General features: G+C 54.7%; 1 protein-coding gene across 2 annotated transcripts; it reads left to right on the top strand.

Annotated features, from left to right (window-relative positions):
• Positions 1–3,947: 3,947 nt before the first annotated feature.
• JPH4 (junctophilin 4) lies at positions 3,948–14,289 on the top strand. Of its 2 annotated transcripts, XM_072837946.1 has the most exons (6): positions 4,238–4,907; positions 5,451–6,000; positions 6,708–7,479; positions 10,738–10,856; positions 11,170–11,702; positions 12,606–14,289. In XM_072837946.1, exons 2-6 carry the CDS (start codon positions 5,622–5,624, stop codon positions 12,687–12,689), a joined length of 1,887 nt encoding a protein of 628 aa, XP_072694047.1. In that variant the 5' UTR covers positions 4,238–4,907; positions 5,451–5,621; the 3' UTR covers positions 12,690–14,289. The 2 variants fall into 2 exon arrangements, 1 of the variants encoding a protein (XP_072694047.1); XR_012036309.1 differs by lacking the exon at positions 12,606–14,289 and having other exon boundaries at positions 3,948–4,907; positions 6,708–7,523; positions 11,170–11,307.
• The last annotated feature ends 155 nt before the right edge of the window (positions 14,290–14,444 follow it).

The raw sequence follows: 14,444 nt of genomic DNA, 5'->3' as shown, positions 1-14,444 counted from the left end.
GATACCCATGCCCCACTTGCCCATTTTTGGGGGGGTCCCTTGGTTCATGGACCCCAGGTTAAAAATCCCTGCTCCATAGTGGCCTCGGTCCCACAGAGAGTGTAGAGAAAGAAGCAGAACTGTGTTCTCAAACATCTCTTTCCCTTTTCAGCAAGCCAAACCTGGGAGTTGCAAGAAGCGGGAGGGGACAACCATCCAGAACATTCTGGAATCACAATCTGAGGAGCAGAGGGGAGCTGTGTGTGAAGCCAGCAGTGGCCAGCAGAGGAAATGCAGGGTCTGGCTGCAGGCCATTCGTACCCTAGCTCCCACCATCAGGATCTCTGGCCCCATCCTGACCCCTGGTGGCTGCCCATGGATGAGGCGGGCACTCTTCCCCAGCTCCACCCTGCCTGGTCGCAGAATAACAGGAAAAATGAATCCCGCACCCCACAGTTTGTGGCTAGGGTCCCCAGGAAGCACCAGCATGTTTCCTGGGGGTCCCTCAGGAGGGTTTAGCCCACTGCAGTCCCCAGGTGCCTCCTTTGTATAAGTCCAGCAACCGATCAAACAAATGTATATAAAGAAAGCACCTGTCATGTTGGCAAAAGGTGTGTTAACAGAAGGTGTGTGTTGTGTGTGTGTGTGTGTGTGTGTGTGTGTGTAACTAAAGGTCAGTGCAGGTCAGGGTGCAATAAGACCAGCACTCTCGTGCACAATTGATGAGAGTACAAATTTGTACAACCCTTATGCAAGTGATTCAAGCAAAAGAAATCCAAAATCTTACAAAGTATTTCTACTCTCTGGCTCAGTGAGTCTACTGTTAGGAATCTGACTTCCAAAAATCAATACTCAAATAACATGATACTCAGAATTTGAAATATATGGGAAAGGAAAAAACAAGATGAGCCAAGCATGATAATTGCTGAGGCTAAATGATGAGTACATCAGAGTCCTTTATTTTGGTTTTTGGGGTGTTTGGTCTACTTTGGTATACATTTGAAATTTCCCATGATAAACATTTTTAAAATCAGGGGAATACCTGGGTGGCTCAGTGGTTGAGCGTCCACCTTTGGCTCAGGTCGTGATCCCAGGTTCCTGGGATGGAGTCCCACATCAGGCTCCCTGCAAGGAGCCTGCTTCTCTCTCTGCCTATGTCTCTGCCTCTCTCTGTGTGTCTCTCATGAATAAATAAAATCTTAAAAAAAAAAAAAAGCATCAGAGATACAAAGATTTGTATCAAAGATATTAATTTTTTTTAAAGATATTAATTTTTTATCACAAACCTGCACAAATGGCATAAAAAGTGCTATCCTGGGATGGTTAAACAGAACACACTGCATCCAAACAGTGGAATATTATGCAGCCATTAAAAATTCCAGGATGCTTTAATCCATGGAAAAATGCTTAGGCTGTAATGCAAAGCAAATAAGTAGGAAACAAAATTGCATGTGCAGTATTTAATTATGTTAAATAAACAGGGCATACAAGGAAGACAATATAAAAATACACTAACATGTTTCTTATACAGTGAGACTAGGGGTGATTTCTATTCTTGATATTGTCCTTTATTTTCTTAGTTTTACAATAAGCACGTTTTACTTTTATAAACAGGCACCCAAATTGCCTTTGTTGGAATATATACCAACTTGGGAGTTTGAGCTATACTCAACTCCAAGGACTCCCATATGTTAGCTATGCAACATTGAGTAAATTAACATCTGGGTCCCAGACTCCTCACCTATAAAACCTATAGGCACCTATAATGCCAACCTATTTTTCAAGCCACCACTTACTGGGTATTTACTATGCATTAGGCACTATGCCCTGTGGGTCTTCCTTTATATATAATCCCAACGCTATTCATACATGATTATTTCAGTCCTCACAACAAGCTCTAGAGCTGATTAGCGTGTTTCCCTCTTAGAGCTCTGCATACTGCAGCTCAGGAAAGTTAGGGGTTCCTCTAGCTAATAAGCAGTATGGTCGGGATTCAGACATAGGTCTGTCCATTTCTGAAAGCCCAGTTCTCAGCCTCCAGCCTGGGCTGCTTAGTTTCATTGGAGCACTGAGGCAGTAACACAGGCGCAGTGCCACACACAGCTTCTGGTTCTAAGCACAGAGATGCTCTACTCCTTCTGGATTCCCTTTTCTATGACCCCAGCATAATGGTAAATTGTGGCAAAACCAGTGCACTCTCAAAAAAAAAAAAAAAGTGTCTCTGCCTTAAAAGAAGGGATGACAGGACCTATAGGGACAGACCAGATTGGGACTGGAAGGAAGACTGCCTCATCCAGTGGGGTGGCAGGGACCGTGCGCCCAAGTTCCAGGGGAGTTCTGTTAGTGATTTCTTCAGCTCTACGCATGGGTTTGCAGCCCAGAATTCAGTACAGAGTCATCCCTACCTTCCACCTACCCCTCCCATCCTTTCTCCCTAAAGATAGGGCACAGGTCTCACCTAGCCTATAGATTGCTTTTCTTTTATTGTCCACCCCCCACCCCCCACCCCATTCCCCCACTCCCCCACCCACCACTCCCCCCACCCCCCCACAGAAAACACAGGCCTGAATATCTCAGCAGGAGCAATGTGATAGAGCTCGGCCTGCTCCAGAATCCCTTCTGGATTCATCTCAAATGTCTCTTTCCCTAGGGAGCCAGCCTAAGTTAGTTTTCATCCCTACTCCCTATTTCTACCCTCAGACTAACTACGCTAGAGTTGCCTGATAGTCATGTCTGTTTCACTAGGAAGCTCCATGAGGGTGAGACTGTATCTCCAGCGCCTGCAGTGTGCCTGGTACACAGTAAAGTATGTAAATGTTTGCTAAAGGGAGGGAGGGACGAAAGGAGGGAGGACTTCCCCACCCTCAGTCTTAGCCCAAGTAGACCCACAGCTGCCTTGTTCTGTGCAAAGCACTTTGAAGATGTGGTCCCTGCCCCAGAGACTTAACATACATTTCTCTAATTTTGATCCACCTTTAGGAAAATAAATTTCAAGGGACGTTGCTGTTTATTCCAAACCTCACTCTCTTTATTTTGCTAATATACTCAAAATAGAGTTCCGGAGTCTGAGGGAGGTTCCCAAGTGTATGGAATCCTGGGAGGAGTTACAGGACTCAGAGGTCTAACATCTAGTGTTCTAATCCTAGCTTTGCCATCTCTGCTGTGTGACTCTAGTGAGTGGCTTTCCTCTCTGGGCCTCAGTTCTCTTTGTACAATGATGGAGGGGATCAGACTTTGTAGGAAAATGAAAGCAATTGAGTACATCTGACTACTGATCGCGGCATGTGTACTTGGACGGTGTCTTCCCTCCTGAATGCCGAGGAGCGGGATGGATGCAGCATCTCACCCATAAGCTGAGAGGCAGGGAAGACAGTATGTGCCTGCTTCTGTCTGTAAACAATGAGGCCCAGGGTGTGCTGCCCCTCTTGGGAATGGCTGGAAGGGTGGTGGGCTGGAGGGGCCTTGGTACAATAGAGGCCCCCTAATATGTCTCTGTGTCTTAGCTTCTAGGTTTGCAAATGCTCCGAAGCCCCAAAGTCTTCATGTCGCTACCAAGCATGACCCCCCCCCTTCCCCCTTGAAAAACAATACACCCCTCTTGCCACCCCTTTCCCTTCGAGGGACAACCCAGGGAGAAATAGTTGCTGGGCGGTGGAAGGTAGTGAGGTCTAGGCTTCCTGCAGATCCCCATTTCAAGCTTCCTCAGAAAGTGCAAGTAAGGGAACCTCCTGGTCCCTCTGCAGCAGTTACCCAGGGAGGACAGTGGACTTGGTGGACACAGGCATCCATGCCCAAAGGTTTCCTGGCTTTAATCCAAGCAGCTGGCAGGTCCATCCTTCTCCCTGGAACCCTGCAAACACCACTTCCGGCCCTCCTGCCTCTGCTTTGGCTCTTCCTGCTTGGATTTCTATGCCCATGCCAGCCCTTCTCTGTGCAGAGCTTAGCTTTCTCTCTCCCTTACAACCCTTATTCATTCTCACTCTCCCTATTTCTTTCCCCCTCTTCCTCCTCCTCCCCAGCTTCTCTCCAGCTAGCCAACCCTCAGCAGCCCCAGAATGGGTCTTTCCCCCTCCCTCCTCCAGCAGCATCTCCCCCTCCTTAACTCTCACCCCTGCACCTCTTTCTTTGTATTCCTCTCGCCCTCTCCCGGTCTCGCCTGCATCTCTCCTCCCCCGCCTGGCTTCGGCCTCCCCCAGCCTCCCCATCTTCAGCTCAGTCTCCTCCCTCTGGCTCTGCTCCCCTCCCCTCTCCCCCCCCCCACCCTCGGTCTCACCCCACTCCCTGCTGGCATCCCAGAGTTTCTTTCCACCCTGGGGGTCTCTGCGCCTCTCATTCTCCTCTCTACCTGCCTCCTCCCTCTCCTTAGGTTTAGCGGGCACCCATCTTTTCCAGCCTGGGCACCCCCCCCCAACTGCTAACATCGCCACTGTGTCTTTTTCCTCTCCTCCTCTCCCCACCCTCTCCTCTTCTCTCTTCTCCCTGCCCCTTTAAATCTGCCTGGCCCAGCCTCCCCCGTGATGCTGGGATGGAGCAAACATTGATTTGTGCTGGGATGGAATCGGAATTTTGATTTTTTTTTTTCTCTCCCAACCATAAGAAGGAAAAAAATAATAAAAAACACCCCCTTTTGATAGCCCCCTCTCCCCATCCAGTTCCCAGCTCCTCTTCCCTATCTCCATCCAAGGCAGATTTTTCCCCCTCCACTATTCTCATTCCCTCCCCACTACCTCGCCCCTCACCCCCACTGCCTGCTCCTCCAGCTGGGGAGAGAGGGGACTCTCTCTTGCGGCTCCCCCACCTTCGCTCTCTGGGTAGGAGCAGTCTCTCCGGAAGGGGAGGGGGCTTTGGCTTGTCGGGACGAGGTGGGAGTGGAGGTATCCTGCCATGGATGCTGTGCCTGGGAGGCAGCCTGAGCCCCAGCCCACATGGTGAGTAACCTGCCCCCTCCCTTCCGCCTGTCTGCCCATCCCCACCCTCGCCTTTTCCCTGCGGAGCCTCCTCCATCGCCATCCTTTCCCCCACCAAACCCACTGCCCACCTTGCTCCGAACCTCCCCTACATTTTCAACCCCCGTCCCTTGCCTGGGAAGCCACGGAACAGGGGCAGAAGGCTTCTGACAGCAGCCAGAGGAGCGGGTGGCCTACGACTCTGCCCAGCCCCCTCTTAGGGACCACCACCACCACCACCCCACCTCGCCAGCTACTGCCATCTGCGCTCGACTTTTTGGGGTTCTAGGCTGGAGAAGGGGGGACTACCGCTGGGGGTTGGGGCCCCAGGTCCTGGGAGGGGCCCTCTACAGGGAGGGACGGGTGGGGGAGCCCCCATGCCTCCAAAGCTTAGGAGCTGCTGGAAGACGCTGTCAAAGGGTGGGGGGTTGGGGGGCGGTGCTGATGCCCCAGAGCCACTGGGCCAGGGAGCGGCGGGCAAAGAGGAGGGGCCTCGCTCGCCACTTCCCCCCTCTTTCTCCGCAGCCACTCAGGATGAGGGTCCGGCCCTGCCTGCCCGCGCTGGGGCCCCCCCGCCCGGCCCCGGTCTAACTGCCCCCGCCCCCAGGCCTCGCCCGGCTTGCAGGCCCCCAGCCGGCTCTCCAGCCCCAGGATGCGCTGAGCCGCCGGGGGGCTGAGGCCGCGCCAACTACATGCATGTCCCCCGGGGGCAAGTTCGACTTTGACGACGGGGGCTGCTACGTGGGGGGCTGGGAGGCGGGGCGGGCACATGGCTACGGCGTGTGCACCGGGCCCGGCGCCCAGGGCGAGTACAGCGGCTGCTGGGCGCACGGCTTCGAGTCACTGGGCGTCTTCACGGGGCCCGGCGGACACAGCTACCAGGGCCACTGGCAGCAGGGCAAGCGCGAAGGGCTGGGCGTGGAGCGCAAGAGCCGCTGGACGTACCGCGGCGAGTGGCTGGGCGGGCTGAAGGGGCGCAGCGGCGTGTGGGAGAGCGTGTCGGGCCTGCGCTACGCCGGGCTCTGGAAGGACGGCTTCCAGGACGGCTACGGCACCGAGACCTACTCCGACGGAGGTGCGGGGCCCGGCCCACTACTGTCTGTCTGCTCGTCCGCGTGCGCCTCCCCGTCCGCCTGTCCCGCGCACGCCTTCCCCACCATCTGCCTCCTGCCCCGGCGTTCTCCCGCCCGCCCTCCCAGCCATATGCGCCCCCCACCCCCGCGCGCATCGTGACGCCCTCTCCTCGCTCCGCACACGCCTTCCTCAGCTGTCTGGCCCTTGCCTGCTTCTCCCTCTCCCGGGGCTGCAGTCTGCTTGCCCTCACCCCCTCCCTGTCTGCCTGACCCTCGCCCACCCCCACCTGCCGGTCCCGCACCTGCCCTCTCCCTCCACCCGCCTGTCCCTAACACCTCCGGTCTGCCTGTCCTCTCACAGTCCTGTCTGCTTGTCACATGACTATCTTAAACACCCCGTCGAGCCTGTCCCGCACACCCTCTGGACTATCTGCCCTCCACACACCCCCAGCCTGCCTGTCCCTCCCCCTTGCCCTTATCTACCTGCACGCCCCAAATCCAAAGATCTCCTGCTGTCCGTCTTCACTCTGCTCTTGCACACCTTCTGACCCAGCCTGGCCCGTCCCAGCTCCTCGTGCTTGTCCTCGATCTCCACGCGGACTGTCCCCACCTCTCCCTCCCGACACGTAGGCCTCCAGGGGCGCTGGGGGCCTGGGGTGCAGGAAGCAGCGGCTCCTGACCCTTTCTCCCCGTCCTACCCCGCCCGCAGGCACCTACCAGGGCCAGTGGCAGGCCGGGAAGCGCCACGGCTACGGGGTGCGCCAGAGTGTGCCCTACCATCAGGCGGCGCTGCTGCGCTCGCCCCGCCGCACCTCCCTGGACTCAGGCCACAGCGACCCCCCGACACCGCCCCCGCCCCTGCCCCTGCCGGGCGACGAGGGAGGCAGCCCGGCCTCGGGCTCCCGGGGCGGCTTCGTGCTGGCCGGGCCGGGGGACGCCGACGGCGCGTCCTCCCGAAAGCGCACCCCCGCGGCCGGCGGGTTTTTCCGCCGCTCGCTGCTGCTCAGCGGGCTCCGGGCGGGCGGGCGCCGCAGCTCCTTGGGCAGCAAGCGGGGCTCCCTGCGCAGCGAGGTGAGCAGCGAGGTGGGCAGCACAGGACCCCCGGGCTCCGAGGCCAGCGGGCCCCCGGCCCCGGCTCCGCCCGCCCTCATCGAGGGCTCTGCCACCGAGGTGTATGCGGGCGAATGGCGCGCCGACCGGCGCAGCGGCTTCGGCGTGAGCCAGCGCTCCAACGGGCTGCGCTATGAGGGCGAGTGGCTGGGCAACCGGCGGCACGGCTACGGACGCACCACCCGCCCGGACGGCTCCCGCGAGGAGGGCAAGTACAAGCGCAACCGGCTGGTGCACGGGGGCCGCGTGCGCAGCCTCCTGCCTCTGGCCCTTCGCCGGGGCAAAGTCAAGGAGAAGGTGGACAGGGCTGTCGAAGGCGCCCGTCGAGCCGTGAGCGCTGCCCGCCAGCGCCAGGAGATCGCCGCTGCCAGGTGGGCATCCGCTGCAGAGGCCAGAGCTGGGCTAAGTGGAGAAGGTACCCTGGGGACAGTTGGGGGCGGGGGCGGGGGCGGGGAGGTAATGCCCTTTGAAAGGAGGGCCAGGACCCAAGGCCTAGGGCCAGGTGGGGGAAGAGCAGGCCTAGGGCCAAGCAGTTGTAGCCCTGGGTATTTGGAGTGTTTATATCTGAGGCCACAGGTGGATGTGGGTGTAACTGTGGGTGGCTGGGTATTTGAGGGAAGCCGTGTTAGACTATAAGTGTGTCTTAGTGTCTTTTGTGGGGATGTGTGTCATTGTTGTGTGTGGGAGTAGCAAGGAGTGCTGGCTTGTGCATGCTCAGAAACCTCTTGGAACTCAGACATGTCCTCAGTGTTCCTCCTGCAGCTGGAAGCAGCAGCCCTGGGCAGAGGGACAGGGAATGTGCATTCCTAGCCACATCCCGGCCTGCCCACAGACTGATGTTATTTCAGCCTTGGGCTTTGGGGAGATCTAGTTTGTACAGCTGACCTAGCCACATGAAAGATAGTTCCTCTCAGCTTTGCCTCCTCTGCCTCCCTTTACCCAACTGATAAAGATTTGAGGGGAAGAGGCTTGCCTATAAATGAAATTTTCTCTCCCTAAATCAGATTACATGATTATCTTATGATCCATGCGTTATCTTATTATCTAAAGCAGCACTGTGCAGTAGGAATATAATGTAAGCCAAATATTTGATTTTTAAATCTTCTAGTAGCCCTGTGAAAAAAATAAAAAGTAACAGATAAATGATATTATTACATTTTTTAAAAGTAAGTTCTAGGCCTAACATGGGGCTTGAACTCAAGCAACCCCAAGATCAAGAGTCATATGCTCCACTGAGTGAGCTAGCCAGGTGCCCCATAAATAGTATATTTTTATTTAAACCGATATATCCAAAATGTGATCATTTCAACCTATAATCAACATAAAATTACTAATGAGGGACTTTACATTCCCTTTTTTTTTTTTTTACTAAGTGTCTTGAAATCTAGTATATATTTATGTTTATAGCGCATCATTTCAAATCAGACTAGTCACATTCTAAGTACTGGATTAGATAGCACAGACCTAAAGGAAGCCATTTGTAATGAGGTTCACAGACCTCTGATTTATACAACTCAGAAGTGTGAATTTTTATGTATTGGATATTCTTTAAAGGGGAGGGTATGGTTGAAGGATTTGTTTAAATTTGAGCCTGTTTCAAAGGATCAGAGGCCAAGATATGTCCAAATATGCTCCAGTGAGTGTGTATAAGGGGTGCCCAAGATGTGTATGTAGAAACAGGTCATACCCAAAGTAGATGCCTGACCCAGAGATGTCTATCTGTAGCTACATCTCAATGTCTAGGCCGTTAGAGTCCAGGGCCTTAAGCCAGGGAAGGGGGAGAGCAGGGCACCAGGGAGCACTTTAGCCTAGATGAGAAACAGGCATGGACAGGAAAAACTGATCTCTGTAGCTGAAAGATCTGTCAGTGGGAGGAGGCTGGTTGGTCTCCCCAGCAACAGGCCTGGCAAATCTGATTGGTTGCCAGCTGCCATGGAAACAGCAGAGCCTCAGCAGCAGGTGCCTCTGCCAGGTAGCCTGTGCCTGGCCTAATGACTGGATCTACTGAATAGGACTTGCTCATCTACACCCTCCAAACAAAAACACAGCCCCTTGTCAGTGTTAAAGCTTTTCGGCCTGCCGACAGAACTCCATGCAACCCGAGACTGTGATCATCCTCCCCTGCCCTAAACCCTGAGACCAGCTTAGTTTCAGGGCAGGGTTAGTCATATAGAATCTGACAGCCAAAAGAGAGAAGAACAGGGTTATCTGAGGTCCCTCCAAACAGGTTCTAAAAGTCCTTGACCCAGCAGGTTTGAGGGGAAGAAGCTGGCCATATCTCCTGAGGGACATAGAAAGGGGGTAGGCTTAAGACTACAGTGAACCCCACCACCCTTCTTCCTACCCTGGTACCCAGACTGCCTTCCCAAGCCACATAAAACAAACCCGGGGCCAGCAGCAGAGGCTTGATCTATTTAAGTATGTCTGATTACCTCTACTTCTGCCCCTTTGTACCCCACCTTCAGTCAGGATTACAGAACTCACTGAATGATCACGGGGCATCTGCAGTTAACAGCAGAGGGTGGAAAGGAAGGGAAACTGAGGAAGCATCTGACACCAAAGGGAGAACTGGGAAACCACCATGGGGAAAGGCTGCCCATACCCAGGAAGCAGGGCACAAGGGGAGGGACACGTGGCAGGGAAGATAACTAAGAGCTTATTCAGAAGGTATAATCGCGATGGTGAGAAATGCATGGTGGCTGGGAGAGGGAGTAGGAAGAGCAAAAGGTGGGGACCTATGCTTACCCCAATTCCAGAGCTCAGAAAGGATACGATGGATCAGGGAGGCAGGGGCAGTGACCTAGGGATGAGCACAGTATGGTAATAGAAGCAGCTAAAGAAAAGCAGCCTGTGAAATTGCCACATTAGGAAATCTGCAGAGGGGGATCCCTGGGTGGCTCAGTGGTTTGGCGCCTGCCTTTGGCCCAGGGCATGATCCTGGTGTCCCAGGGATCAGGATCACGCCCTACGTCAGTCAGGCTCCCTGCATGGAGCCTGCTTCTTCCTCTGCCTGGGTCTCTGCCTCTCTCTCTCTCTCTCTCTCATGAATAAATAAATAAAATCTTAAAAAAAAAAAAAGGAAATCTGCAGGTGAGAGGAAGGGTTACGTTAGGAGGGTTAGCAGTGCTAAGGGAAAAGGAGGTGAAGGCTCTAGCCATGGGGAGCAGGTGGCCCAGAACAAGGGGCAGGGAGGGGGAAGCTGCTGGGATGAACTAAGCATGTGCAACCATCTGTGGTTGTACTAAAGGTGCAATATCCGAGGTGTACTAAGAGCATAAGGTCTCAGATGTCCCTGGGAAGGGAGCAGGATGGGACTGGTATAACAGGGTTGAAGGCGGCTGGTGGTGTGGCTGGAAGAAGGGAAGTGTTACTATAGGACATGATGGTGGCAGGTGTGAGAGGAACAGGAGAGTGTGATGAGAGCAGGCACAGACTCCAGGTCTAGGAGTGGGAACCAGAGGCCAGCTGCCCTGGCTGGCCAGGGAGGGGGGCAGCTGGCAGTGTGTGAGCAAGACTGAGGACTCCAGAGGTGAACTCAGATCCAGAGACCATGATGTAATGGGGACACAGGCCAGGGGGCGGGAGCATCTGAGCAGACCTGCTAAGTCCCTGTCCCTGGAACCCGACAGGGCGGCAGATGCCCTCCTAAAGGCAGTGGCAGCCAGCAGTGTCGCTGAGAAGGCTGTGGAGGCAGCTCGAATGGCCAAACTGATAGCCCAGGACCTGCAACCCATGTTAGAGGCCCCAGGTGAGGCGTGGGCAGCCCGGGGAGCTGGAGGGGCTCAAGTGTGGGGAAAGGGAAGGAAGTCCCTGCAGAGGACTGGGGTGGGAAAAGCCAAGGTATGAAGCTCTAAGGGGATGAGGGTGGGAGCCACACCCAGTTGTTTGGGGAGTGGAACTGGGAATTTATAAAACAGGGTAATAAGGACTAGGGGTCTGCGGTCTGGTTCCAAGAGGCTAGGGTGGCAACATCCTGGGAGGTGCCCAGACAGGATAAAGCTCTAGTTTTTGCTGCCCCAGGCCAGTTAGGCCCCTCTGATTCTTAGCTATCCCTGCCACAGGCCGCAGACCCAGGCAGGACTCAGAAGGTTCTGACACAGAGCCCTTGGATGAGGACAGCCCTGGGGTATACGAGAATGGACTGACCCCCTCAGAGGGCTCCCCTGAACTGCCCAGCAGTCCTGCCTCCTCCCGCCAACCCTGGCGACCCCCTGCCCGCCGGAGCCCACTGCCTCCTGGAGGGGACCGGGGTCCCTTCTCCAGCCCCAAAGCTTGGCCTGAGGAGTGGGGGGGGCCCAGTGAACAGGCAGAGGAACTAGCTGGCTATGAGGCTGAGGACGAGGCTGGGATGCAGGGGCCAGGGCCCAGAGACGGTTCCCCACTCCTCGGAGGCTGCAGCGACAGCTCTGGAAGTCTTCGAGAGGAGGAAGGGGAGGACGAAGAGCCCTTGCCCCAGCTGAGAGCCCCAGGGGGCTCGGAGCTTGAGCCCATGGCCACACCGGTCCTGAAGGGCCCATCCCTGAGGGGTCCTGAGGCCAGGTGCCTGACGGAAGAGGTTGAGGAGCCTGCTGCAACTGAGAGGCCTGCCCAGCCGGTGAGCTGCCCTCCGTCCCCGCGTTGTGGCCCCTTTCCACCTCAAAGCCTTGCCTCTCATCCTGTCCAGACCTCTCTCTGATTCCTTCAGGGGCTCTGATTTGGACTCAGCTTCCTTTCTGCCTGCCCGTTCTTGGACTATATCCCACCTTAAAAAAAAAAAAAAAAAAAGAGGGAACTTGTGAGCTGCAAGCAGCCTTATAAACCATCTCCAGCTCCTTCATTTGACAGATGGGGGAACTGAGGCCCAGAGCACTTATAGTAATTTGCCCAAGGTTACCAGTAAGGAACGGTAGAGCCAAAACATCTTTCTCTGTTCTCTTTCCATATCATTTCCAGCTCCTGGCTTCCTACTCCACCCCCACCCCCACCTCCACACTTTCTCTCTTTGGTGCCCAGAAATAAAAAAGGAAAAGCTTGTTCCCTCCCTACCCTGGCTCTCCCTCCCTCTCCTGGGAAGAAGGGAAATGGGAAAGGAGGCAGAAAACTGGGAGGGGTGGAGTTTCCCAGAACCCTCTACTCTGATTGGACGTCAGGTCTCCTCCGGTTTCCTAGCAACCACATCCTCACCCCTTCATCCCTCTCTGCTTTACCGCAGTAAGAGGGCTGCTGCCAACGTCTGCTACTAAGGCCAGGCACCTTCTGCCTGGGCCACGTGACTTGCCAGTGAGATGGGAGTTGGGGGGGGAGGGGTTGAAGGGCTGTTCCTGACTGAGGGAGCCAGAGGGAAGGAGGGGCCCTGCCTGGGAGGAGACAGGTGTTTTTGCGATCCAGAACAAAGGTTGGAGATGCCCCTGGCTCTGACCTTACCCTCAGTTTGCCGCTTCTGCCAAGGCAGAAGGTGGGATCTGTCGCTGGACATAGTTGTCAGGGGCTGAGACCGCCTTTCTCCCTATCTCTCTAGGGAGCTGCCAACCCGCTGGTGGTGGGAGCCGTGGCCCTCCTGGACCTCAGCCTGGCGTTCCTGTTCTCCCAGCTCCTCACCTGAGGCTCCTGCCCAGCCAAGTTCTGGCTTTGGTTGCTGCCTCTTCACTTCTTTGACCTGCCTTTTTCTCCTTTCCTCCTCCTGGTTGTTTTTTTTCCTTTCTTTCTCTTCTCCCTTCCCTTTCTTCCTTGTCCCCCTTTGATTTTGTCTTTTGCTTTTTCTTTCCAGCTCTCCTTTCAGACTCTCTCATTTACTCTGGATCTGTCTCTGTCTTCCTCACTCCCTTCCCACCCCACCCCACCCCCACCTCTCTCTCTAGATTGTTTACATATGAAGGGCTTTTCTTGCTCAGAGTTGCTCTCTTCTCTGAGACACACAAATCTAAGTCAGACCATTGCCCCATGTCTTCCCCGCCTTTTCTTTAGACCTGAACTTTGATGAGGGTGGGGTGTTTGGGGTCCTGAGGAGTCTTCTGGAAGCTGAGTAGAAAGGAAGAAGAAAACAGAGAAGGGATGACTGTATACTGGGCAAGGCACTGGCTGAGCTGCTGTGGCTCCCTGACCCAAGGGGCCTGGTGTCCCTGTGTGGCCCTAGTGAAAGAGGCAGAGGAGGAGCGGCCTCCATCTCTGACCTTGGAGGAGCCTATCTCAGCTCTAAGCATTGAGCTAGGTTCTTGCCTAACTCCATCCTTCCCTGAAGGAGATAAGGGAGATGAAAAGTAGAATGACTCCCTAGGATCTCCCTCTTCCTTTCCTCAACGGCCAGCCCCTCGTCCGACCCTCTGGGGTGGCATGCCTTGTCAAGAGCAATGTGTAAAGGAAAGAAAATGTCCAATGCTGTCACGTCTACCCATTGACCTCTCCCACCCTCCTCTGTCCCCCTAATAGTTTATTTGATTGGTCTGGACTCACTTGTGGCCTTTGATTAGATTTCTAAGGGGCCTGAAGAAGACATTTCTACTGCAGAGGGTTAAAGGCACTTGAGCTAGGACCCCACTCCCCAGCTCTGGCAGTTGTGGCGTGGGGGTGGGGGGGAGGCATTTCCAGGGAACACAACCAGCCTAGATAACAGGAACTCACAGAGCAGCAGAAGCTGTGACGAGTTTAGTAGTTTCTAAGTGGGTTATATCCCTTCCCCCTCACATCAGAATCTTGTGAAATGGGAAAACAACAGAAAGAGGGATCAAAGGAAGCCAATCTCTCACACACTTTCCAGGCAGGGCAGAGGTGGGAGTCAAACCAGGGTGAGAGGTGGGTGGAGAGCCCTGTTTGAGGTTGTGGCTGATCCCTGTTAATAGCTTTCCCTTGGGGGCAGGAAGCCCTAGGAAGAGGGGGACCCCTCTGTAGGGTCCCCAGGGGATCTTTCCTCCCTCCCCTGCATGAGGCAGATGCGAGCTGCCTGCCAACCCCCTCCCTCAAGGAATGGCCTTGCCTGGGAATGCCCACCACATATACCCTCTTCTTTTTTTCTAGTCAAACTCTGTTTACTCCTTGGCCTGCCTCCCTTCCTTCCCTCTAAACCTTTACTTCTGATTTCTATTTCATGGAATTTGGGATTGAAGTTAAACTACAACAGTGCCGCCAACACCAAGTCTTGCAGGAAAAAAAAATACAAAGAAATTTAACAAAAAAAAATATATTAATAAAAAAGTTCAAAAAAGGGGGGGGATTGTCATCTCCTTTGGGGTGCGATGGCTTCAAATCCAAACTCTCTGAGGGCCTCTGGGTGGTGAGAATGTACAAAGAGGCCTCTTGGGGAACCCCAGGCCTGCTATGCAGTCTTGCCGCCAGAAGAGCTCTTTGCCCTCAACTCCGAAGC

This window comes from Canis lupus, chromosome 9, assembly GCF_048164855.1.
Source record: "Canis lupus baileyi chromosome 9, mCanLup2.hap1, whole genome shotgun sequence".
NCBI lineage: Eukaryota > Metazoa > Chordata > Mammalia > Carnivora > Canidae > Canis > Canis lupus.
The sequence above is the reverse complement of the archived record's forward strand: the minus strand, read 5'-3'. Positions and strand labels throughout refer to the sequence as shown.

Excerpts from the sequence above, each read along its gene's own strand:
- JPH4 (XM_072837946.1), top strand. The coding sequence starts at position 5,622 with ATGTCCCCCGGGGGCAAGTTCGACTTTGACGACGGGGGCTGCTACGTG. Across the intron at positions 7,480-10,737 it reads CAGGAGATCGCCGCTGCCAG|GGCGGCAGATGCCCTCCTAA; the intron begins GTGGGCATCCGC and ends GGAACCCGACAG. Across the intron at positions 11,703-12,605 it reads CTGAGAGGCCTGCCCAGCCG|GGAGCTGCCAACCCGCTGGT; the intron begins GTGAGCTGCCCT and ends CTATCTCTCTAG.